At 25.8% G+C, this 27,750-nt stretch overlaps 1 protein-coding gene across 6 annotated transcripts in view; it reads right to left on the reverse strand.

The window, feature by feature from the left end:
- Nucleotides 1-1,166: 1,166 nt before the first annotated feature.
- Nucleotides 1,167-27,750, reverse strand: part of LOC132931604 (acetylcholine receptor subunit alpha-like) — a 160,419-nt gene continuing 133,835 nt past the window's right edge. For 2 of the 6 annotated variants that reach the window (XR_009662760.1, XR_009662759.1), the window contains exons 9-15: nucleotides 16,981-17,127; nucleotides 14,757-14,927; nucleotides 12,268-12,487; nucleotides 10,080-10,240; nucleotides 7,871-7,919; nucleotides 5,878-5,948; nucleotides 1,167-3,354 (exon numbers count right to left, since the gene is read on the reverse strand). Coding sequence is in view for 2 of the 6 variants with exons in the window: in XM_060997481.1 (XP_060853464.1) it covers nucleotides 7,877-7,919; nucleotides 10,080-10,240; nucleotides 12,268-12,487; nucleotides 14,757-14,927; nucleotides 16,981-17,127 (742 nt within the window). In the remaining 4 variants the exon portion in view is untranslated. The remainder of the gene's footprint in view (nucleotides 3,355-5,877; nucleotides 5,949-7,870; nucleotides 7,920-10,079; nucleotides 10,241-12,267; nucleotides 12,488-14,756; nucleotides 14,928-16,980; nucleotides 17,128-27,750) is intronic. The other 4 variants (XR_009662761.1, XR_009662762.1, XM_060997481.1 and 1 more) reach the window with 3 other exon arrangements.

Here is a 27,750-nt window from a genome sequence, read left to right on the forward strand (position 1 = left end):
TTTATTCATAATTATCTATTACTATAATTGCGATTTGAATCATCAAAACTTAGAATAATATTAATTATCAACCCTGGAATAGTAAGTTTTCTAAAAAAAATAAAAAATTAAATAATGACTATTTATAACATATTTGATTCGTACTTTCACATTAATATTATTCATGTACACTATTCACTATAATGCAGATGCTGTACGTGCATATATTGTGTTGCTCCCGAGTATAATTTCAACGAGCATGTTACACATTGCCCTAGCCAGCAGATGTTACCCAATTGTAGAATAACGAATAACGTATTGTGATTTAACTGTTTGGGGAGTATCAAAAATAAATTGTTATTTGTGTTTGTTACAACCAAGCCTAGATGTCGTATTTAAAATAAATTACATAAAAAAAAAACAACTAGAATTTAATATTTTTCATTATTATTTATATTAGCAATAGAATTTACATTAAAAAAAATAAAAATATAATTTATAACGTTGATAATAATAACAAATAATTTACTTTTGTCATTCGATATTTGTTACTAATTAGTCTTAAAATGGTTACCGCGAATTAGACGCTCATATAAAATATTTTATGATTTATTTTGTAGTTGAGACTCTCTAAAATTGTTTGCTCGAGTTCCATACCAAATTGTTTTAATCTATGATTTATCTTTGCGACCAAAATATTTTATAATCACATTTACAATTTTTATTTTTTCATAAAATAGAAATACGACAAAAATAATAAATAAATGCAAGATTATATGGGTATATAGTTGTTAGTATGTTATCCATGAACTTAAAACAAATGTAGGCTCTCGCTGTAGTAAACTTGTATACCTAATATTGAATATATAACTATAATTTATACATTTATCAAATAGTTTATACGAAATAAACAAAATGATATGCATAGTTCGTTTCAAAATCGCAGTAGTTGGATCTCAGAAGATTATCCCAATAAGCATATTATATAATATTATAATATTATTAAGTAGGTTTATTTTTCGGTGCATTTTTGACAATTTGTAAACCAGTACCTACTTGCAGATTCAGTTTGTATTTCTTCATTAAATACAGATGATACCGTAAATTATTTTTCCTTGTAAAATTATCTTCATACAACAACACTAAAACGGAAAATAACCAGTAGGATAGAAATAAATGTACACAAATACATAATACAACATATTATATTATTATTTTGCATTCATGTATCTATATAATTATGTAATCAGATTTTGTTTATATTCATTACGTTTCTTCTATATGTATTTATTATAACAAACAGTCATAAACAGATATTAGTCTAAAAACGTTATTATTATAATACATCACAGTCTATTGTAACCCACCCTCCCCACCAAAAAAAAAAAAATGTACATAAATTTAACATAGGTATTATTTTTTTCAATTCAACTTTGCCTACACACGCATTACATTTAAAACATTATTAACGTACATGTTCTTGAATATTTTTTTATGTTTAAATCTATTTCATAATTATTAAGCACACGAGCAAGAACAACACGAGTGAAGTCATGCGAATCCTCACTCCTATATATTTAAAATAATATTATATTTTATTATAGTTCTATAAAACTATAGTTTTACTTAATAAATTTAACGCCACGGCATATATTTTAAATCTAAACGTAAACATTATTCAATCCATATAATCTACGATTTTTGTTCAAACAGTTGGTAATTTATGTCTTCTAATTAATATCCTTCAACGTAATATTATTATTTCTTAAAGTCTAGAAACAAAAAACGGAATTCAAGTCATTGAGCAATAATAATGTTCAAATTTTTAAATTTCTGTTTATCGTCTGCAGCTGCAGTTAACAAGACTATATTATGTAATGCTAAATTTGGTTCCCCCGTTAATTCGATCGCAGCTGATTAACATAAGACTTTAAATTCACAATATTTACAACAATGCCTGAACAATGGTGGCGCTTCATCATTTCTGAATTTTTATTCAAATTAAGCCTTTAGTTAAACGTATAAATAATTATCGTGAGTATAAAATATATTTTGACCGATATAATTATTTGAGTGCAATAAAGGTTTTTTATATATATATCAATATTTTAAATTTCGGTTCATTGAGCGATAAAAGTTGAACAATAGTAACCAATAAAAGATTCTGATGTTCAATATACGAAAGGTTCAATTAATTTTTTAGACTAATCTTTTTGGATTATATTAAAATTAATGGTTTGAGATTTAGTTAGTGAAAATATTGAGTATTTTTTTTTACAATTTAATAATTAAAAAAGTAAAAAAAAAATTAACTTTTATCAGCTTAATGGGATAACAGTGATATTATACATCTTCATTATTATTTTAAAAACAATAACAGAAAATACGTTTAACCCAGTTATAGGTACGTACAAATTATCCGTATAACAAAATGTTTACGATTGTTGTCGATAATATATAATATAATATTAATATATAAGTTGTATCGATTATTTACCGTCATACAATTTTTGGCAGTTTTTCCATACACATAATATTGTTCAAATGAAACAGCACGTAGGCACACACATACTCATAACTTTAAATCCGACCGTATACAAAAAAAGTAAAACGATAAGTTATACGACTAGAATGTAAATACGATAGGCTACGGAATATTATATTAATATTATGTTTAAGGCACTCTACGCATGACCCTATCTAAATATATATATTTTTTTCTGCATTTGAACGCAAATGACAACGCAGTACAACTATAAATAATAAAAATACACAAACACGTAAAAAATATTATCGTTAGTAAATGGCATTTTTCGTTATCATAATAATAGTGGATAGTTTTTTTTTTAAAAAATCCACTGTTAAATAAAATTTAACCTGTATAATAATAATATATTATAGTTTTGTGGTCAGTGGTCACTATATTAATGTTACAATATTCGCCACGACAATTAATTAATTAATAATAATAATAATAATAATAATAATTATACAAATACATTTTGTTTTTATAATAATAATATAGGCAAAATACCTAAATATATTATTATTGGGCACACGCGTACAGTGTCTCTGCATTATCATTATTATTATTGCGTAATAAATTACTCTGTTACTGGGCATCATTGAAATGATCGTTATCAGTATTATAACAAAACTTAATATACAACAAAATTTAAACGTACAAAAACATAATTATATCATTATTTTTTTTTTTTTTTTGGCTAACTTATTAATATATTATCATCGTTATGAACAACCGCTGCAACTGAAACTGCAACTAAAAAAAATGTCGTCACCGGCGTTGGAAATTTGTTTTTGTTTTTCGTTGTTTTTTAGGTGCCTTCGCGTTGCGTCACACTGTACGATGTATATCTGAAACAATAACCGTAAGCAACAATGTACCGCGCTCAAACAATGCGTGTAGAATTATCGCTAAAAGTCATTATGATTATCTACACAGTGTAGGTGTACGGTATTAAGTGTATATATAAAATACATGCGAAACATATGAACGCATTAAAATCGACAAGAATATTGCAACTTCCCTTTTGCAAGTACACAATAACAAACTGTACGGTGTATATGTATATTATGTTTTACAATCGCACCGTTTTGTTTTCACGTGAAACAAAAATAATAATAACGAGATGAAACGATAATTGAATAGCTGTCCAATATGTAAAATAATATTTACTCATATACGTTTTAGTGGTAAAAAGTGTGGAGTACATACACATTATATTACCTTAAAAACAGATATAATACAGGTATTATGCGATAGTTTATCACAAACATTATAGTAGACATTACAATTCATTTAATAGTTCGTATTTTTGTGTTTCAAGTTGCATACTTGTTTTATTTGTTGACATTTTTTTTGTGTATATAATATAGTGAATTTATAACTATTTGTGATTTAATATGAAAACAACTATTATGGGAATTCTATTTGTACGTGTTGATTGTTATTGTAACAATCATAGTGTATATATATTTTTTATGTAAAGTTAGTAGACAATATTATATAATATTTTATACTTTTCTGTCTCATCACAATAGATTTAACTGATTACGGTCGATAAGTGTCTTACGCACTGACATCGGTGCCTACCTTTAAGTCGACACTTAACCACAATTTTAAACTATAAACTGTAACGGTTCTTGTCCCCCCCAATTCATATTATATACTGTTGGTAAACTGGAAAATTACTTTTTAAAAGTTTATTCCTCTCATCCTATCTTATCATAGATCTCTTTAGTTAATTACAACCGGAGATTTATTCGCAGATTTACACCACTATACTATATTATGATTCAGTTTCTGTCACTGCAATGGTTTTTATTCGGGTTACAAAGTTCACAAACTTCTTCTCTTGAAGTTCTTATGTTATTAAAATCAGTAACGGTTGTTTTAAACTTCCTTGCCTATACACTTAAAAAGTTAAACTAAAACTACTCGTGTATTATTTTAACAATATATTGATTTCTGTTCAGTCTTATTCTGTATTATCTGATTCATCTTCACCCACTGATTCAATTGTACACTACGGAAATTGGAATGGTAAAATGAAAAACCTCTCAGCATCTTTAATTTTCTACCGATCCTCGTAGCGTTAAGTATTTGTGCCTCTTAACCTCGTTCACGCCATCTCCAACTGCGGTGTTAAATCTTAAAATTCTGTTACTTATTACTTAATTTTCATGCTATCTTAATTCTTGTTTAACACGCTCTATTAAAAAAAACATTATTTCTCTTCTTTTTACGCTAAATTTTTCTACATAAATACTCTCTCTAGTCTCTATTCACCAATAATATTGTCCTAATTAAATCCGTTTTGAATTGAATTCTCCGTAATTGTTGTAAAATGTGATTACTACCAGCTTTATACTCACAATATATATGTTTTTCATATATTATATGTTCACTTAAATGTATTATGGTTGAAATCTAATAATTATTGTCAATATTTAATTTAAAAATAAATGTATATAGTATTTATACATACATACATAATTGTATATAATATTATAATTTATAATATATAAGTAAATATATTGTTTTTTAGATTACATATTGGACTGCTCCTAATAATTTTAGTTTTCCAATACTATGTATAAGGATTACCTACATTGAAAATCTAATATCTCAATAAAAGATACTGAAATTACACAAATAATTATTAAAGTTGTGTCAATATTTAAAATTAGTTCTAAAACTTTTGAAATGCCCTCAAATAACAACGATAATATTATTATACAACGTGTGAATAATACCGTTCTGTACACGTGAAATATGTTTGGTCCAACCTACCATAAGGTCTAAAACTTTAAATTTTTTAATTTAAACTAATTATATTTAAATTAATTTATTTTAAATGATGTTCCCTGTAAATAATATTAATAATATTATCTTTATTAATTCATATATAAAAAAAAATTGGAAATCTAGTTCCTGGAAAATACTTATAATTATTTTATAAACTATGTAAGAGTTCTAGTTTTATATATTTTATGGACTATCAGATAGTACAAAACATATTATGAGGATGAAAACGAGCAATTACAATTAGTACAAACATTTAAATGATTGAAAATTAAACAATTTATGCAATGATAATCAGTGTATCCAATAATGTATAATAGTAAACGTGTACCCCAAAATAATGTGAGAAGATTATTGATAGTTTGGGGTATACGTAGTGAAACAGTCCCGAAATTTGAAATTGAGACTGGACATAAATATGTCTGTATTAATCATTATTAGTTTAAATTGAATATTTTACACATTAACATATTTTGTTACATTATAATGATTCCAATTACCATTATACTTATACAAAAATATTATTAATGAACTGCTTTTGAAATTCAATCTTATATTGTTAGACCACGTACCTTTCCGAGTCAAAGGCGGCCTCCAATCGGATTTTTCTTTTCATTCATAAAAAACTCGTTTTCTTTATGTGCTAATAAAAAAATAAAAAAAATATTGTACAGAAAATGTCATAATTTCTGCGGACAATGGAAAAATATAGAATTTATACAAGTAAAATTAATTAAATAAATATTTACAGGAATAAATCGAAAAATGTAACCTACTTGAAAGATATTATTAATATTGAACCAGCAATACAATGATATAGTCAAACGCATTATAAAGAAACATTATTAATATTCCTAACCAAACGTGATTAAATTCAAGTCTATATTATGTTGCATTATGTGCTATTTAGTTATGTTGAATTAATTGTATTTAATTGATTTCCAGACAAAGTGTTTACAATAGACTTCCGTATATAACATTGCCTTTCTACTTCTATATGTGTTTTATAGGTGTAGTATACCTATATGACTATTATTTTAATATTTTGTTGTTTTATATTTTTCTGTCCGTCCGGCTCTAATAACATTAAAATGTAAACCTAGTAAAAAAAAAAAAATGGTGTATTATTCATCGGAGTATAGTTGGACCACTTCAATTTCGTTTGAGCCATTTGTATTAGAATACAATATTATATATTTATATAATGCGGCTGGTCGTTGCGGGCTTAATGCGTATGTCGAACAAATTAGGTAGGACATCATATTATACGCTGATTGAGCGGTACAATATTATTGACCGGTCTGACCACGACATAATCTGTGTACTTCAAAATGATGATGAACATTTTGAAGTGAAACAATTTGAGTGTATTTTGTGCTGGCAAACGAAATACATTTAAAAATAATGTGCGGTAGTGATTGCGGTTGTTGGCCCGTCGAATCTTCTATGCGCCCATAATGTGTATGTGATTTAAAGTGCTAACATATAATAACGTTTTTCCACAAATCTACATAGTGGATAAATAATATTATATACATATACAGGTTGGATCTTCAAACATGCTCATGCCCTTTTATCATTGTTTAACAATGTGCATTTATACAAATTATTTGGATTCTTTTAAATTTGAAGTATATCTACTTAAACCACATTTTAAAATCCACTCGTTTTTATTTTTATTTATTTTTCATTTTTTTTATAGTTATTTAAATTATTATTTTTAACGCAAATGACTTTTTTTATTTAAAATTGTTAAGCAGATGATTTTTGTCTTTAAGATTTTGATCTATCTAAATATAAAACTGAAAGGGTACTTTCTGAGTTATTAAACTTCATTATATAGATAATATTCTTTAATTATGACTTAATACACATAAAATATAATATGTAATATTTTTTAGTTTATTCAACTATAAATAAACACCATAAATCTTAATAGATTATAAAATCTTCATTTATATTAATAGGTATTACTTTAGTTTTTAAATCATCCACCAACTTTCTAAATCGTTAAGTTTAATAACTTAAAAACCACTTATTTACCTTTTGATTGAGATGCATTAAAACTTTGAAGTAAAAAATCATTTGCTAATCAGTAATCAATAAACAGTACGCAATAATATATTGTGGTTTTTGTTTGAAAAAATACGTTTGTATCATCAGAAGACACTCTTTAAATGCCATAAAGTATCTTAATATTTTAAAATATAGTTTTTCAGTGTAATAGGTAATTAAAATTTAAACATCAGAATTTTAATCAATGCGATATAAACGAAAAAAGAGCTTAACGATTCAAAAACCAGATGTATATAATACTTTGTATTTTGTGCGATAAAATATGTGTTATGAAAAATCATTCGTGGATATTCAAGCCAGTGGCAATTAAGTGTATTGTTATAATGTGGAAAAAATGTGAAAGTTCTATTAATATGACATGTATAATATAAGACGCAAGACCGTTGTGTATTTGATTATGTGAGTGAGAGATTAAAAAAAATATTAAACATTGCAATCGAAAAAAACGATATCGATTTATAATAGGTAATTACAATATATTATAGGTACTTTATTTCAATAACGGCCTATCTTCAGTTTCTTCCTTATGCTAGGTGACCTGTAATTATTATTAAATTTTTAAACACTTCGGTCAATTATTTGTTGCTGAGGTAAAAGAGAATAAGTTAATTTGATCACGTTTCTATCTTGCAGAAAAAAAATACATAATTTTAATTATCAAAATACAGTAGATTATTATTATGTCGGATGTTGCCAAGGGCGTAGCCAGGGAGGACTTCAGGTGGTTCAGACCCCCTTGAAATTTTTTCTTAAAATAAGACTGAAAATACCTATTATATTTAAAACTTGTATAATATAACATATTTATACTCTACCCCCCTCCCTCACAAATAAATATTTTTTCTGGCACGGCCTTGGATGCCGCTATGTCGAATTTTTTGTTATCTCGAGCTACATTGAAATCTCTTTGAAACTATCATTACGATTAATAGTGTTTTGTTCTCGATAACTCGAAATAAAATTTATCGTTTTTCGTTATCTCTAATACACAAATAATATTTTTTATTACGGTAAAAACAAAATAAATTAAGCAGTACATTCAGTATAGTAATTGTGATTCCACGCGTTTGTTGTCAATATTTGTAGTCATTCGTATACACGTGAAATGGAAAATAAGCGTAAATTAAACGACCTTACATTTTTACATTCTTAACTTTAATGACAGATTTAAAAAAAAAAGTTAATTCATTCATTATTGCAGTTTATTGTTATGTGTGTACTATTGGTGTTTTAAGTTTTAAAATTATGCATTTTAAGCATTTAAATTATTTACCAATTTTATCAATTTTTTTTTTAAGAATTTTAATAAAACTCGATAACTCGAAGTGTTTGATATCTCGAATCTTTTCCTGTTCCCCCTGAGATTCAACATAACAAGAATCTACTGTATTGTTTCGTATTTTTTTTTCACCTTACATCATACGATTCATACGTGAAAAATAAAAATACAGAAACTAGTTTTTTTTGTTTCCCATAAAATAATAATTTTGACTTATTTTCCTTTATCCGTCAACGTCCGTTCATCAATAAGTTTTTCATTATTATAATATTATAAACATCAGGGTGGTGGATTAATATTGAATATGTATATGTTTATTGTCTGATATATTTTTAAATATTTTATATATAATATTAAAAATAATGAAAACTATTATTTTATTTATTTGTATACGAGTATATCAAATCATTCCTATCGGTCTTAACACAATATTAATCAAATATCTGTATAATACATTTATATAACACATTTTTTTTTTAACTAAGTGATTAAACTGTTTTGATAATCACATTATGATATTATTAAAACGTGTATTATAATTTAACGTGTCATAATGTTACCACGAGAATTGAAATATAACTTGTCATGAAAATTGTGTAGAATTTCATAACGTATTATAGAATTTTATTTAATATCAAATCCTTTATATTATAGTGCTAATAAAAAACATTTCATAATATTTATTCACCGTGAAATTTGAATAAAAAAGACCTTTAAAAACTATAAGATATGTACTTTGTAATATAAACATTAAACATGAGCAAAAATACAACCCGTCCGACTTTCTTGTTTCTCAGTTATATTATTTTGAAGTTCGTAAACTATAAAATTATGCACTTGTATGATATCATATTTTATGTATTTTTATACTGAAGCAGCATCGTCCTAAGCTACTATGCATATGTATAATATTATATTGTTTCTCAAAAGTAAGTATACAACACGAATAATACCGTAATAATATAATCATAATATTATTGTGATGCACATTTCATTTGTGTTACGCGTATAAAGTCCGCCTTGCCGGCAATAATATATATATTAAGGGTAACAGGGGCGGATTTCCCCAATCTCTAGAGGTTGTGATTTTTTTTAAATAATATGTATTTAGAAATGTATTTGTAACAATACAACACTGTATGGTATTATCGAAATAGAATAAAAATTGAGAATATTATGATTGAAAAAACTAAGATTAAAAAATCGAAAAGTTCGATTAATATTCCGCTTTGTTGAAATGGAACCTAGAAACCTAGAAAGTTATTTTAAAACGTTTTAATCATCCATCCCTCCCCACCCAGCACTTTTAAAATCTTTAGATAACGCCACTTTTGACGTTTGCGCAGTGTATTAAAACATATTTAATATAATATCGTTGATACATTATAATATTATTGTTAAGACTTCCATCATACTTACGTTTGGTATTCGCTGAATTTTTTGTCGATCGGTATCCGGTCATCGTACAACGTGGGCGCTTGTAAGATAATACCTGCCGTGCCCGCGAATACGGCCAGTGTAAATATCCACAAAAATAATCTGTCCAAGACCATCGCGACATACTTCCAATCTTCTTTCACCTGCACAAAGCACGTGGAGAATAATCGTATGGAAATAATATTGTTGTCTATATACGATCGCACACCGGATAGGCGTTGAGATTGATTGATTGTACCCATACGGCGCAAAGTTTTAGTTCGAGGTCGTCAAGTAAGCCGGAATAGAGTTGCGCCATACGTATACGTGATAATATAGTAAGTTTGATAGGTAATATAATAATAATATATTATAATGCTTTGCGGTTTACCGCCGAACGTTCAAAAACACGCGAGTAGACTCTACAGTGGTCAGGATAGGGGGTGTGTGGAGTGTGATATTTATAAGAATTTTAATGAATGTGTTAAATTTGAATTTGATAATAAGTCATTATTATACCTAAACGATGAAAAAATTATTCTGATTGAAGAATGTCTAACTTTCTTGTAACTAAAATTGTTTTAATAATAATTCTCAATTTTTTCCCAGATTATTTAAAAAAATGCTTAGAATTTTCAATTTAGACCTCTTAAAAGTAGGCTGTAGATACCAATAAAATCCAATTGCCAATAAAAATCTCCACCACAATTGATTATCAGAGTTTTTTTTCTTCAGTCACAAAAGTAAGAAACACATATCATTGTACAATTAATATGACTACTGCGTCCTGTATCTAAAATGTAAACTAAATTAATCTAAACATTTCAACGCTTATTATTTAAATTGGTGGATATAATGTCTATAATTTTAATTCACTAAACATTTTGATCTCGTTTAAATATATTTATTGGTAAACATTATATTATATTAAACTTGAAATTTTCTTGGTTATTTAAAAAATACAGATAACTAATAACCATGAACACGTTTATAATATGCTCTAATAATGATCTGATAAATCGGCTGAAGGCGAAACGACGAGAGAAAATGTTTGCATGAAATATGTTTTATTAAAATATTATAACTATAATAAATATATATATATATATATATACATGTATAAATATTAAAAAAAATTAATAATTATTAAAAATATGTGTAAAATTTGATCAAAGAAAGTTTGAGAATAGTATATTCGTTATTACTATCGATCATACAAATATAAGAAACTAATTTGAATAAAAAGTGAATACAATATATATTATTTCATACAGCGAGCAAGAATTGAACACTCATTTTGATTCTTTCAAGTTGATAATACATGTACCTAGTTTTGTGATACACTTGAAAAAGATTCTGTATTATAATGATGATGATGATGATGATATATATATGTATAAATAATATACAATGTAAGTGCCATTATTTTTCAAATTACAATACAAAATCATTATATTTTTATCGATTTTATTATGACTGAACATGATTTTACTTATTCGGAGTTTTAGGTCATTTTTCTATATGCGTAGACAAGCTCCCAAAGTAATTGAAAATCTACCTCTTTAAAATATCGTCTAGACAAGATTCTTCACATAGAAAAATGCTACTAAGGTTTTTTTGAATTCTCTTATTTCTCAAATAAATAAAATTATATTAAAAAAAATAAAACATCTTTGTTGAGTTCGGAATCTAGTAAAACAAGAACAATCGTCGCATAAGTTGTTACACAAACGGGAAAAAGTTAATATTATATTTTACAGTACAGCTACGAAGTATAAGTATTAGTGATGCACAACGATATCGAACCAATTATACCGACATCGATATGATTAGTTTATCGAAAGTACACCGATATTGGATATAATTTCATTACAGTCTCTATTTTCTATTTATATAAGTTTTGATAGTTAATCAATGGCAAACAACGATAAACACTCTCGATAAGCAATGATTTCTATTTTTAGTCTATAATTTTAATTAAATATTTAATTGTTTTTGTTTATTATAATATAATATGAAAACTTTTTTTTAATGTCCACAATTACAAAACAAATGCGTCAGTAAATTATTCAAGAAGTATCGTATTATTTTTAGTTTTATAAATTATATCGATATAAATAAATCGATATCGATGTGTAACATTAATAATTATCAGAGATGCGGTAAATCAAGGTTTATATATTATACATACTTTGGTCGCGTCGTCCGTTATTTTCGTGTGTTCCGCGATGAATCGGATGCAAAAACACGATTTGTGCATGGCTGGAGGACAGGACGAGTGCAGAAATCCGGGGCTCCTAAGCAGAATAGAGCTCTTACTGCAATCTGTTGTCATTTCGGTGACTGATATCTCATCGGACATCAGACTCTGCGCCACTCCGTGTACCTGACAGCTACCTCCTTCTCCATCACTACAGTTAAACAATAAAATATTGTAAGACATTTGTTTTTGTGTCGTATATTTTGGTAAATGTAGAAACTATAGTAAATAATAAATTATTACATAGTACTGCGATAAAATCATAAAATAAGGGCGAATAAAACCAGAGAAAAAAATAGTATTATATTATTTGATATACAGGTGATTAAGGATATAATGTTTTCGAGATACTTACGGGCAACGAGTACAAAGAGAATCATCGTTGACGGCAGATTAAGAGTCAACAAACATTTTGTATAGAGAATAAACATAATAAAAGTTTCTCAGGCTTTTATTTTTCTAAAAGCAATAAAGTTGTATGCTCTACCGTACCAGTCATAAAAATTATTTAAATGCCCTGATATTTGCGCCATTTTGTTTAAATTATTATATAATTTATAAATATAATAAACATATTATTTCGCGTTTAAATGATTCAAAGCTAACTTAGCTATACTCGTATATTAATATAGTTACCATCGAATTCATACTTTAGTATTATCATCATAATTGTTATTATTAAATTATCTCGTATTGAACAACTCAAAGCACTTAAGGAATGAATATTGTATGTGGATAATTAAAGATGGAATACATTAAAAATGTTATTCCGTTGTTAATAAGTAGAAAGAAGAGCAAGTGCGGTTTATTATTTCGGTAGGCAATGAAATTTCTATTCCAAAAACTTATAGTTACGCCTTATGGGAATAATGCAAAAAAACATTCAAGCATTAATAAAATACCTTAGACAAATACAATAAGATACCGAATTACAAAAATAACTCGAATACACGAACGGCTATCTCCTCGGGGATATTACTCTCTTATATAAGTGATAAAACAATATTATATTTTACTTCGTCGTGCTTTAGAATTATACGAGATATTGTTGATACTAAATTTGATGTGAAAATGTTTTTGGTAATATTAATAATTAATAGAGGTTGAAATATTGGAGGACATTAAACATATAATATGTTATATCGTAGACACGAAATTGCCAAATTCGTGAAACACGAACTCTTCACCTATCTATTTCGTAAAACAGACAATCGACCTGCACAATTTATGAACTGGGCAGAAAATTGATGATTCCTCATAACTAGTTTAGGTTAAATGGAATTCAATTTATAAAATTTTAAAATTCTAGAACACTTGTGATTTAAAACTTAATAAATAGCATCTAAGTTTAAATTGAATAAATTGTTATTAATAAAATAAAACAGTTAATATAATTGAATATTATATTTTCTGTACGCGAAAAGATAGTCGATTTAAATTTACGGATAATGTATATGATGATTATGATTTCATAAATACGATAATTATTTATTTAAATGATGTTGCGATTACACAAGACCAGCAAATAAATAGTAACGATACGTCGCATCAGAGATATCGTTTATTATTTTAATTAATACAAATACGTGGATAACTAAAGTATTTAACTTAATTATTGTTTGATTATATAGATTAAGAAGACGTCAACATGATCATTTATAAGGGATTTAATATTGGTAGTTTTAAAAAATGTTTGAAATGTAAATACTTTTACATTTTTCAAAGTAATTCACAATATGTCGGATGTCTGTACTATTTTTGTTTGTTTCGTAATCACGAAATAATATAGAAAAATAATAAGTTCATTCGTGTCAATTAAATATCGGTCCTATATTTAATAGTTTTAAATAAAATGAAATAATTAAAATATTACCTAGAATTTGATATATCAGTTTTTAGTTTTAACCTCTTGAGCAGTAAACATTTTAAGACGTTGGTATCGTATTTTTTTTATTCAGAATGTAGTTATCAATATGACTATTTAAAAATTCGATGTTTTAAAAACGAATATAATAATATGAAGCCTTAGATAAATCTTTTGTCTTTAATTTTGAATATTCAACGATTCTTTGACACTATGTTATGATGTACAATAAAACGCGCGTTGAAATCTTTTTGGCAATATTACCAATGTTTGTTATTTTTTTTTTCCATGATATTAAATATTTTATTTGTTTTCCAGCACGTCTGTTTGCACGAAGTGCGATATAAAGAATTTCTTTGTGAAAAAATAGGTCATTCGTAAACAGTGGGCACCATATATTATGAAATAATTAAATGTGCATATTTAACGAAATGTTCAAAATATAGGGACCGTTTCACGAATCGAATCAGTCGTACGTACATTAGGAGTGTGAGTGGTGCGACACGTTCGATATATATATATATATATATATTATTGTATATACATCACTTCTGACCTGGATAAGTCTTCTTTGGACGTTTCTCTGGTGCCTTTCGACACGCTACTGTCATCTGTTTGTCGGCGACCTTTATCTTTACCGGCTTCTGTGCTGTCGTAACCACAGCCAGCCTGGAAGAAACATGGATGTATGTCTCTGCCCTTCAGCATTATCGAACCGGCGTTGAATCTATTTACAACACATTTCGTAAACATGAGCGTAGAATCATTACAATCTTGTAAGTATATAAAATATTATCTCGAGTAGAACGTATTTATAGGAACATATTAATATTATTGTTATTTAAGTTTATAATCTATGTCACGTTTATCGAAACGGAATATTATGATGATAAATGTGTTGGTACAATACATTTAATAATTTTAAGAAAATTGTATTCAAAACTCAAAAAATTGAACTTATAAAATTAACATTATAATATTATTATAGTAACATTATTGTTAACTATGATTGATGATTATTGCGTTTAGGTGATTTTAACAATATATGAACGTATTATTGTTCTTATAAGATATTTTTTAAACCTATCAATCGTGTTATTAGATTTCAAAGACACTACAGCTACGTTTCATAAATAAAATATAATATTTTTCCGAAGAGTGTACTATGCGGTTGATGATTGATCATTTAAAAATGGTGTTATACAAGAACGAACCTATATTGCCTATATATTACGTCATGTTAAAAATAATATCCGGTAAGTATAATATTATACTTGTTATATGATGGATAGCAATACATTGCAATTAATCTAATTTGTTGCAAGTTATTTAATTATTTATTAAAAATTATCACAATGAATTTTAGTTTTAATAGATTATAATATTATAGGTATATTAATTACGTGTATACATTTTATACAATAAAAAAAATAAATTTTATTTGCAATCGTAGCGATGTGATGTCTATTCAATTGTAGACTTCTAAATATTATATAGACTTATAATATAATTTAAAAAAATACTTTATTTTATTATATTTTAATTAAAATATTTGAAATAAAAATTCTAAATAATTATACAATTATTGTACCGTATGTACCTATAAATGATTTATATTATTATAGCAAATAATGAAACAACATTTATATGGTTAGAAACTATTAAACAAATAATATCAAAAAATTTCAATATTTATATTTTATTTTCTGAATAATGCTTTTTTGTTTATTATTTTTTTTTTAATTTATCTTTACTGAAATACGTATGGTTTAAAAACAATTATAAAAATGTACTTATTACATGTACAATTCCGTTCATTATAATCTTCATGTATGATGTTTGTAAACTTGTAAAGACATTTGTCACAAAATAATAATACAATGCAAGTAAACTGTAACTATATTACCTTAAAATATTTAAAATGTATGTTATTATTCAGTATAAATATGCATTTTGTTATCTATTTTAATGAAATAATAACTCATTCGCAATTTTCAAAACTTGGATGAGTAAGATAGATTAATAAAAATAAACAATGAAACAAATTAACAAATTGTGATTTTATTCTTCGTCTCATCTGTAATTATTACTATAATACAAAAGCTCTCGTCCATCTGATGTTAAGAAATAGGCTATATGGTTGATATTTCGATAAAAAAAATAATATAAATACATAATAGGTCAATAATTTTCATTAGATTGTTTTAAATAGATTCAGCCAATAAAATCCTATGAAACACAAAAACTACAAACGATTAATAACATAATATATTTTGTTAACTCGATTGTTAAAATGAATACAGTGATATTACTGATATTAAATTATTATTAACCAAACCCCCTTTATCGACTATATTTATTAAAATATATACAATATTATAACTATAACATTTGTTGTTTTGAAAAAAATGTATTACCAACAGTTTTAATATTAAAATGTAATTAAAATAATAAAAATGTTTTTTATGTACCGTTATTAAATGACTAATTCAGTTAATTAACGTTTTAAGAAATAAATTAATTCAAAATATTATGTTGTTTTGTAGGCTATTTCTAATAAACTAAGTATACATACGAAAGTATTTTTCAAGGCGTTACCGGTGAAAAATAAAAATAAAAATAAAAGTTATTTCTAATTTATTTTACTAATATTATTGTTATGTATATATTGAATTTGAATATATAAATATACAAATTTTCGTTATAAATAATTTTTTTTTTCAATACCATAGGTTAGCAAACTTAATTTATGCGTATTTCTATTGTGTAGGTATATTTACTTATTTGGTTCGAATTGGTATTGAGGTCTTCGCATGACTAAAAGTCTTGGCAGTATATGGATGAACACTCTTTTTACCCAAGGAGCCATTTTGTGCGTCTGAGGTGATCGGAAATGAACGTTCAATACGACAACAGTAACACAAATGCTGAAAAAAAAAGTCTTAAATATTTATTTACACTTAAATACAATATTATTTTTCAACATGACAGAAATTCAAAGGAAATATCTCTCCGTGAAAATATTTTGTTTTAAAACTGATAAAAAATCATACAAAAGCTGTTTAAAATCAAATCAAAGTGTAGCAAAAGTCTGATTTATAATAAATATTATTGAATATCAAACATTTGTAAGAAATATATTCTATATTTAATTTTAATGAGATTTGATTGTTGATACTTAAAAGTTAAATAAACAAATAATATTGATTTATAAAAATTGAATTACTTTTGGTTATTTTTACAACACTTATATTATACAATTTATTTATTTTTGTACGCAATAATTAGATATTTATAGACGAAGATCAAAAACTAGAACGTTAATGTTTAAATTTATAAAATATTGTGATTATTTTTAATACATTTATTATTTACATGCAATTAGTTAACATAGAAACAATTAATGGTAATAATTAGTGTAGCTGTATAGGTTCATTATAAACTGAATAAAATTAAATGAATACAATTGTTGTTGATCACCCACATCTGTGTAAATATGCAGTATACTTTTGTATGGTTTATCATTATTTATGTGTAAGATCTGGGAAAATTTCTAATTTTGAAAAAAAAAAATGTAATAAGTGGTCAATTAAATATTTTATCAAGAATTTCAGCGTCTATCGAAAAAAAATATGCTCATTATGCATATTATATATAATTATTTCAACGGGTAAATAATTTATGATTCAATCATAAAATGTGTCAACTATAACATAAAAAAAATATATTGCTAAAATCCCGTGTTTATTTTTATTGTATTAAATAGTATTATCATTTTTGTACACGTTATTTTTCTATTTACTATAAGTCATTAATACAAGTGATAATCATTCGCTGAGTATATTCAATTCATTTAGAACTCAAACAGTATAGGTATTACATACTATTGATAAATAAAAGTATGTACAGTTATAGTATATTAAAACTATTTTAAAAACGTCTATAATTTAAATTAATTATGCACATTGTCGAATTTATCGAAATAATTTATTCATACTGTATGTTCTTTTATCAACAAGCTTTAAACAATCATCATGAATAAACGCAAAGTTGTTTAATTAATTTGCTGTTATTATTAAACGATGGATTAATTTCGATGATGATTTTAGGTAAAATTCCAGTGACCTACTCAATTGAATTTTATGAAAACAAAACCAAAATGGCTATATAAAAGAATATCAAATAAAACACGTCATTAGTAAGGTATATATATTTTATTTAATTTTATTTATCTTAAAGAAATACAACTGTACTGTAGTACTTATAATAAAAACTTATGATAACATACATTATATATTTAATTGACAGTGAGAAATTCACTTGAGGATACGTTCTACCTAATATTAATTCATATGTATAAATTGTTATTGGTGTTGGTTTAAGTCCCTACATCATATCCTTTTTAGGTGTTGTGGAGGATTTCTCTAGAGAGCATAAGGTTTTATAGTTCTCTAATTAGTGGTCTATTAAACTGTGATAAATGTTTAAAAAAAAAAAAATCAACTTATTATTTTTTTTATATACCTAACTATATTTTGTATTTGGGGAAATAAATGTTTAAATATTTTTATTTTAATACATTTTATTTTTACATACTATTTTAGTTATGCTGAAGACATTTACTCATAGAAGTTGTTATATTTATGCTATTGTGTATCAATTGCTACTATGATATATGTTACGTACATTTAAATCAAAAATATTTATTATAGTGTAAATGTGTAATATACGAGTACAGTAACATTATTATACATACTAAAAATTTGTTCTTAATATATTTAATTGAAAAGGCCATTCTTAAATATAAGTATAAATAATATTCAGAACGAATGGAAAATTATAATTCGTAACACATTTTTCGTTGAAAGATGAATCAAACAGCTAAAAGGGTGTATTAAAATAAAATATAAACCCAATGTACCAACTAAAATGGATTTCATAGGAATCTGGTTATAACTTCCTGAAACAAATGATGTATCTCCTTATTATAATTTATTACGTAGTTAGGTATTTAATATATATATATATAATATTTATATTGATTTTTATGGGAATTTTACCTTAAATAGCTTTTGCTTTTTATTTTTTTGCAGATAAATCAAAAGTATTAAAATCGGTTATTTATTTTATGTCTTTAAAAACGTTATGTACCTCAATATATGTATATCTAAATATCTAATATTTAGTCCAAGACTTAAAATTAAAAAAAAATATACATATATTTAATTTTAAAATGTTCAATAATCAATCGTCGTATTTATTTCGAATTTAGTTAGTTAAAAATAAGTAAATTATATAATATTTTTTAAAAGGTACATTTAAATTAATAGTAAATTAATTATGAAGTTTATTATAACCAATACTTTTTCGGCGAATATTATCTTTTTTTAATACAATTTACTAAGATACTAATATTGTTGTAAAAATCCTTTTGAGATAATATTTATCTAATTTTCAAGTTGTTAGTTAACCGGAATTGATTTTTAAGTCTGTTTAGATTTTTATTGCAAATTGGGTAAATTAATAGCGTATGTGCGTATAAATGCCATTTCAATTAAAATAAATATCTACATATAAGTCTAGTGCCTATAGGAATTTGAAACTATATAAGTAATTACTTCAATTAGGTTCCGATTGACTTCATTTTGTATGGTAATTGTAAAATAAATTTTAAATTCATTAGTTAGAAATTAGTTGTTTGATAAGTTCTAAGCAGTATTTTAACATAACCATGCGAAATAAGTATAATTAAAAATGAATATTATTTTTATATCTAATCAGATCATTATATTGTAGTTAGACTTAAAACCATGTTTATAAACAGGTGTAGCCCATTTTCAAATAGGCTATAGTAAATATTTTTGCGATTGCTAAAATGTATTATATTTTCTTTTAAGTCTTTAGAGTATAAAGTTTATACTATAAACCAAAAGATTAATTATAATAACTAAATCTATAATTGAGCATGTAAATAAAATTAGAAACTAGAAACTACAGATAGTGTGTTCTGGCGATATATTTTTATTTGATATTAGACAAACTATTTGATAACCAGTTTTAGATTGACTGATTGGCTGAATATAACAATCAATATTTATTATACACAAAGACAAAGTACTAACTAATTTGTTTTCAAAAAGGTTATATATTATATAAAACAAGTTGGACAATAATCGTAAACTCAGCAGTAAAAGAATCGGACTTATTTCAATCATTTTTTTTCACAACAACCAGCCAATATAATATATTGACTAGGAATGGTCGGAGAGGTTCTATGAAATATTGAATTCCATATGCAAAAATAAGTGTTGAAATAAAATATGTGTTTATATGTGCCAAAAAAAAGTCAAATGAAATATATCGAAAAGTGTCGTTCAAGTTTGTTTTGTTGCAACGAGCCGAAGAGCCGAATTGTATATGTTTTTTTTTTTGTTTAAAGAGAAAAATACTGTTTTTTACGGATGTTGTTAATAAAATACAATGATAAGAAATATATAATATAGTTTGCACCATCAAATCGTATTGTTATATTTAGACAGAAGATATTGAATTGAAAATTGTGTGCATTGGTGCAGAGAAATAATTATTTTATAGGTTTAATACTACAAAATAACACTATTGTCGTTAAATAAAAAAATAATAATGAATATCGTATAAAGTTTTTTGTATTTAATACGTAGTTTTTAATTTCAGTATACTTATATTTTTTTATTTTGCAGCTTAAATTCCGAATTAGTTGATTGAATGTTTTCAAAAGTTGAATATTTTTTTAGATATTCCATCGAATTAATAAAAATAATTTTAATATTAAAATGATAAATTTTAATTCATTTCAAATACGTTTTACAATTTTTAATATATACTTTCCTAAAATAATTAAATTAACAACACGTTTGTAATTTTTAATGCAATTTTAAAGTATTGTCACTATAATTTAAATAGTAAATTTGAATACAATATAGCTTGGGGAGATTCGATTAAACAATTTTGTGGTTTTATGTAAGTAAATTATGTTTATGTATTATACTGTTATTTACTATAGTAGTAAAAAAGTTTACAGATATTTTTCAGAACAATTTTCCAGTCATTTTAAAGTAGATTTATTGTTTTGTTCATTATTTATCGATCATTAGGCACAGACGGCATAGAACAAGACAATTTTCAATCGCCTACTATTTTGAAATAGCTTATAATATAAGAAAAAAAACATAGATCGAATAATCACCATTGGAAATGAAACTAAATCTCACCAACTTTCTAACCGGAATAATTGTTGTTTTATTTTTTATAAATCACCACTGAAACCTAAACTGAAATAAATATTTTTTAATTTTTATAATATAGTGCTTCTATTTAGTTTTAATAAATTAATATAAATAGTTAGAGGAAACTATTAGAACGCTGTATTATAATAGATTAAAACGGATGTATTTTTACACAGATGTTTATTTTTGAAGTAGTCCTTATAATAATATAATAATATAAAGTCCACGTGGCGTATAACATTTTTAACGGACCAAAAATATTTTTATTGAATATTTGAGTGAAAAGTATTGGAATGATAAAGCCGAAAAAAAGAGTTTTTGTAACTGGACGGCATTTCAAAGTTTTCACGACGAGCTAAAAAATAATAATAAATAAAGAAAAAAATAATGTCTGATTATGATATATATATATATATATATATTGTATACGTGACCTTTACTTCAATCTGAAATGGAATACGTGAGAGCATTATCGTGTCTCTTCACATTTATGTCCACTAAATGGGGAAGGATTCTGAAGACGTTTTTAGTGCCCCTTTTTTCAGCCATATAGTACAGCCTACCGTTTGGCCGATATCGCGAATACGAGATATTTCCCTCGGTCTCGGTAACCGATAAAGAGAGAATGTTTTTATTATTAATGGTTATGGGTCCAAATGTAAGAAATATTGTCCATAAAGCTGAACAATATTTCAATATTGTCTTATTGTCTACGATAATCCTGTAAAATGGAGCACAACTTAGCACGACTTAAAAAGATAATAATATAACAAAAGTGGTATCATTTGTCATTCTGAATAAGTTCATTGTATAAATTGCGCATATCAAAACAAAATATTATATAATTTTTGCGACATTTCAAATTAAAATTCATGTTAATTTAAAAAATATACATTTAGTAAAATGTACTATTAAATTAGTATACATATTCATTAGATCATTATGGTTTATAAAAACATTATTGTGGTGGTTGATTTTATAAAAAATATATTAATTTACAAACATATTATATTAAAATAAAATGAAAATAAAATGAACAGTCTAAAATAATAAATAATAGTAAGTCCCTGCCGGCGATTAGAACTTTAATTATTCGTTAACATTTTAAGTAAATGTTTACGTTATCACTTTACACGAAAACAAATTGGACAGTTTGTTTTAATTAAAATTTCTATTTAAAAACTATGCGGCACTGACTTGATAGTTTACTGCTATTCGTTTAATTTATTAGAAAAACTTAAGTTCTTTTTTTTTTTCTAACAATACTATAAGCGATCAATTAAACTAATCAAAAGGATATAAATAAAAATAAAAATAAAAATAATAATAATAATAATAATCCTTGTTTTTGTATAATCTCTTTTGGACAAATGATTTGTTATTTTATAGAAAAATAAAATAATAAATTTAAATCTAATATAAACCAAAAACAACAGTATTCGAGAAAAAACATATTTTAAGTAAAATTACTCGTAAAATAATAAACCATTTATTAACACAATATATTAAAAACAGAAAATGTTCAAACTCGAATGGCTTCATATTTTTTCAGGTCATTTAGTTTTGTTTTTAATTATTCCATACGGTTGTTGCTCTAATAAAATTGTCAAAATATTTTAATTTTTAATATGATAGTTAAGCGTGTTTAATATTATATTAATTAAACTAGGATTTTTTTCAATAGGTATAATTCACTCAATCGTTAATCGCTCCACATGGCAGGTGTAATAATATTACGTTTATTATTGCTTATTATTATATATAGCTTACGATATCGTTTTACTGTTTCAATTAATCACGAACATTTCAAAACTTCAATAATATCATTGAAATATTAAATGTGTCAATGCTTGTCATTGTGGCATGTTACGCCTGTTCATAATGTTAAATTATTATTGTCATGAAATATAATGAAGCTATTGCGTGTTTAACGACAATAAACGAAATTAGTTTGTATATGTTTGTGTTCAATGGTATGTTATTAACTGTGAACGTATTAAATGTTAACGAAACTTTTTAAACCGTTTGTACTGAGTGGTGTATTTAAATTCATTGAAAAATAATAGAAAAAAATACATTTTGAACTCAGTGGACTGACTTAATTAATTCATTAAACATTAACTGATGTTATGATTTGTTTTATTACGAATTCACGTTAAAACGAACTGAATTGCATTTACTCGCTATATTATGCACTCGATTTTATCAGTTAAATTATGTGGTTTATTTAGCATCGTTTTCATAAATCGATTAACCATCGTCATCGTAGCGATTATAAGCCAAATCAACGAATAGATAAGTTTAGTCGGCATTGAAGTATTATGTATGGGAATATTATAATTGTTGTTTTGATATGATAATAAATACCATAAATCTCATTATAAAATATCGGTAGAACAATTATTCCTAACAGTTATCAAGAGTATTATTCGTCTCTGAAATTGGATTGACTTTGAAATACTACGATGTTATAATTTTAGATCCAAAAGCATCAACAGTTAAGCTCGTAAAAATGGAGAGTATCAAGGTCGAGGTTAGTTGTGTAAAACGACCACTATGACTTAAAAAGAGGGAGGTTAAATCTTATTTATGCCTCAACTTGGCCTCGTATATGAGTACATGATGCCTCGTTCAAGATTTACGAGATATGATGCCCATTTAATAACGCAGTCAGATTTAGTAACCAAGATGAGTTTGTGACCGGCTATTTTTATAGGTTGCATAGAAAAATGACGATCAGTGAACACAACTACGTGAAAAAAGTTGTGATGAACAATTTTGATGAAACAATGATGATTCTTGGTGGGACCGTTTAATTTTTCATTCGTTAAAAGTTTACATTTTTTATTTAGGGAAAAAATAGCGGAGGCTGGTGGTGAAATTACTATATCACCTGTCCCCCGAGTCCTCAATTTAAAATGCGGAAAAAAAATTAGGTTAGGTTAGGTTAGATGTTCACTGTCACACCGTCGGAGTGTAACAAAGAACTTTCGAAGTAATCGATACGGTTTCGATTTGTTGTCACATTTATAATGCGCGTACAACGTTATTGAATGACCGTTTAGGTACAAATTAAATGATATAATCGACGAAACTATTCAGATGGAATTTCCGTTTCCCGATAATTCCGAGGAAATGATATCGACGCAAAATGGGGCGGTGGCGATGAAAAACAAATGATTAACTCGTTGATTTTTTTTCAGTTTTCTCAAAAGTAAAGTTATATTTTCAAAATCGAGATGTCTGGAAAAAATCTGTTTGTTACAATTTTTTTTTATTTTTATAATATATTTGCATTGAAAATAATCCAATTCGGTGGAGTCTTTGTATTTAAAATAAATCGAATTCAAACAACGAGAGAGAGATAAAATAAGGGGAAAAAATCACGAACAAAACATTCAACAAAATGTCAGGAGAACGGTGACGCCTTCGTCAGCTCCACTGTCGAATGATTAATAAACCAGTCTATTTGTGGCTTGGGCTTCGCAAATTTCTGAAACGAAATTCGACAAAGGTCTATCGATTTATACGTTTAGTTATTAAATGCACACTCATACACACTAGTGCACTTATATACGTATTTTATCTGCACGTGCATATTCTTGTATTCGTTCTTCTCGATAACGCTCGTTGTACAGAAACTTTTTAACAACAATAACGATAAACCACACTGTTATCAGCCAACTATATGGTATCGGACTTGACCAATATACAATTATCACATATACGTTTTTCTGCGACGACAGTAGCAATAGGACTTTGATGTAAAAACGCGATCGAAAAACGGAAACGATTTAAATGGACTTTATAAAGGGAATTCTGTGCATGCGATTCCAATTTTGTTTTATCTGTGCATTTACGTAGTGGGTGTGTTAAAATGTGGCGCGTGCATGAAATAAACTCGCCAAACTAAGGCAATAATTTCAAATTTGTGTATTTACTATTTAATGTTATATAACATGGCAAACGCGATGCTATACTTGAATCATTTTTATCTCGACTAATAAAATGTAAGTGTATATTTTAATCCCTAGTCTTACCACGAGCACCGTGAAAGGGATTAAAATCGTTCATGAGATAATCACAGTATCTACCTATATATGGACATTTTATTCATAGAATTCTTTAGATAAAATCCTTATAACCATTTAAACCGTTAACACGTTAAATATATATATATATATATATATATATACATAAAATTGCATCTAGTAAAAAAATGTTGTGTTGTAACTTTGTTTGTTAGAGCTGCAAATATTGATACCTGTTATAAGACTAAAGATATATTATCTGTGCTTGTAGTTTTGCGTTGTATAATTCTGTATGAATTTAATATTTTAAGCGAGTTTTGAGAATTTTTATATCATAATATACCTAATACTACTTATTATTCGCTTTAAAATTAAAATTTAAAAAAAAATCCTAGCGTAAAAACACATACTTACTTTTAACTTTTATAATTATATTTAATAGAGTATTTTATTTTTAAATTAAAACTAATAATACACATTTGGTTCTGTTTATTTCGCACTTTTTATGTTGTCCATTAAAGAGGTTTTCTATAGATTGTAGTCAATAGAAACATTTTTATTTTATATTGTTAAGAAAATGATTTTTAATGTGTATGCATATATAACTAATAAATATTGAGTTTTTGAAGAGCAGTTTCTTATTTATTGAGCTTTATGTACTATGATTAAGAATCCTAATAATAATAATAATAGGATTACAAATTGTTTATATAATATATATATATATATATGTTATTTTGATTTTGGGGCTATAATGATTTCATAATTTTAGTAAGTAATCAGCGTACTTGACTTAATATTACATTAATATTTTATAATTGATGCAAAATTATAATCAAAGATTATAATCCTTAGTATATATAGATTTATAATTTAGAAACTGTTCATTTGAATTACGATTTAAACATAAAAATATTCGAAAAAAATAATCTGATAAATAATTATAGCAGTAAAAAGGATGGTTATTCATTGACGAAAAGAAGTTTGTGTCGCCACAAGGCACGCATTAAATGTTATGAAAAAAAATCTAAATTAAGTATCAGAAACTGTGGTCTTTGTGCATATACCCAGAAATTAAAAAAAAAAACATAATTTGAATAACTGCTATATTAAATAATCAATGGGTGGAGCATGATGGCGTATCGAATGTTGTATATTTATCATAATTACAAACTTCGCATTTGTTTAACGCTCGTGTATCCAATATAGTTATTCGTGTTATTTGTAATTTGTATTTTAACAAAAATGCGTCCCACTGTTCGTATTATACTATCGTAATTCGAAACTAACGCATTTTATCGAAACAATGCACCCCGGGTTCGATTGCGGATAAAAAGGAATGGACATTTTAAATATTTAATGTATACCAGCCATCGCGTCACAATGTTAATATAATGTGTTGGGTTATTTTCGGAAAAAATGTATGTATCGCACTTGATCAAGCATAAAAAAATAATGGAAATTTTTTCTACCAAGCGTGCATATTGGTTTATCAAAAATCATTCGGTTCGCAGGAATTATAAACACCGTTGAACAAAAATTTGATCGCTTTGATCCGACTTCCCAGCAATATATATAATATATATACATGCAAATGAACGTGAAAAATAATATTCGATTATAAGTTATATTTTCGTAATTCGTATAGAATCGATATTAAATACGTATCATTAGTTTTGGAATACACCAACTAGATGACAAAATAAAAGTTATAATTGCACGTTGTTATCAACTGGCGTGGATGTGTTAGTGATATACAAATAATATATTTAACAAATGATAGGTATTGGACGTCAGCCAGTCCATATTAGTCGTATATGGTACTTTGGGTTACGTGCCTGAGTCATAATTTTCTACCAAAACATGCTTCAACTTAAGGCTTAAACACAGTTTCTCGTGTACCCCATACTAGTTAAGTTTGTTTTTGTATCATTAGCAGCTTAGTTTAAAAAAAAAGAATCACGTTCTCGACAACAACCTTTTATTATACTTTGATTATTTTTAAAAGATGCAAAATATTGATGTATAAGTATATTAAATTACTAACATTTTTAAATAATCCTAGCAGCCATATCTTTCTACCCTATTATGATTGACCTATTTTCCTTAGCACGCAATGCTAGACAATTAAAAAACTACTCGTTCAAATTTTGATTTGGATATATCACAATTTAAAAAAAAATGTCATGTTTTTAACATTTTACAGGTAAAAAGGTGGTACTTATTTAGAAATAATAAGTTGGTATAGATGGCA

This window comes from Rhopalosiphum padi, chromosome 1, assembly GCF_020882245.1.
Source record: "Rhopalosiphum padi isolate XX-2018 chromosome 1, ASM2088224v1, whole genome shotgun sequence".
Lineage (NCBI taxonomy): Eukaryota > Metazoa > Arthropoda > Insecta > Hemiptera > Aphididae > Rhopalosiphum > Rhopalosiphum padi.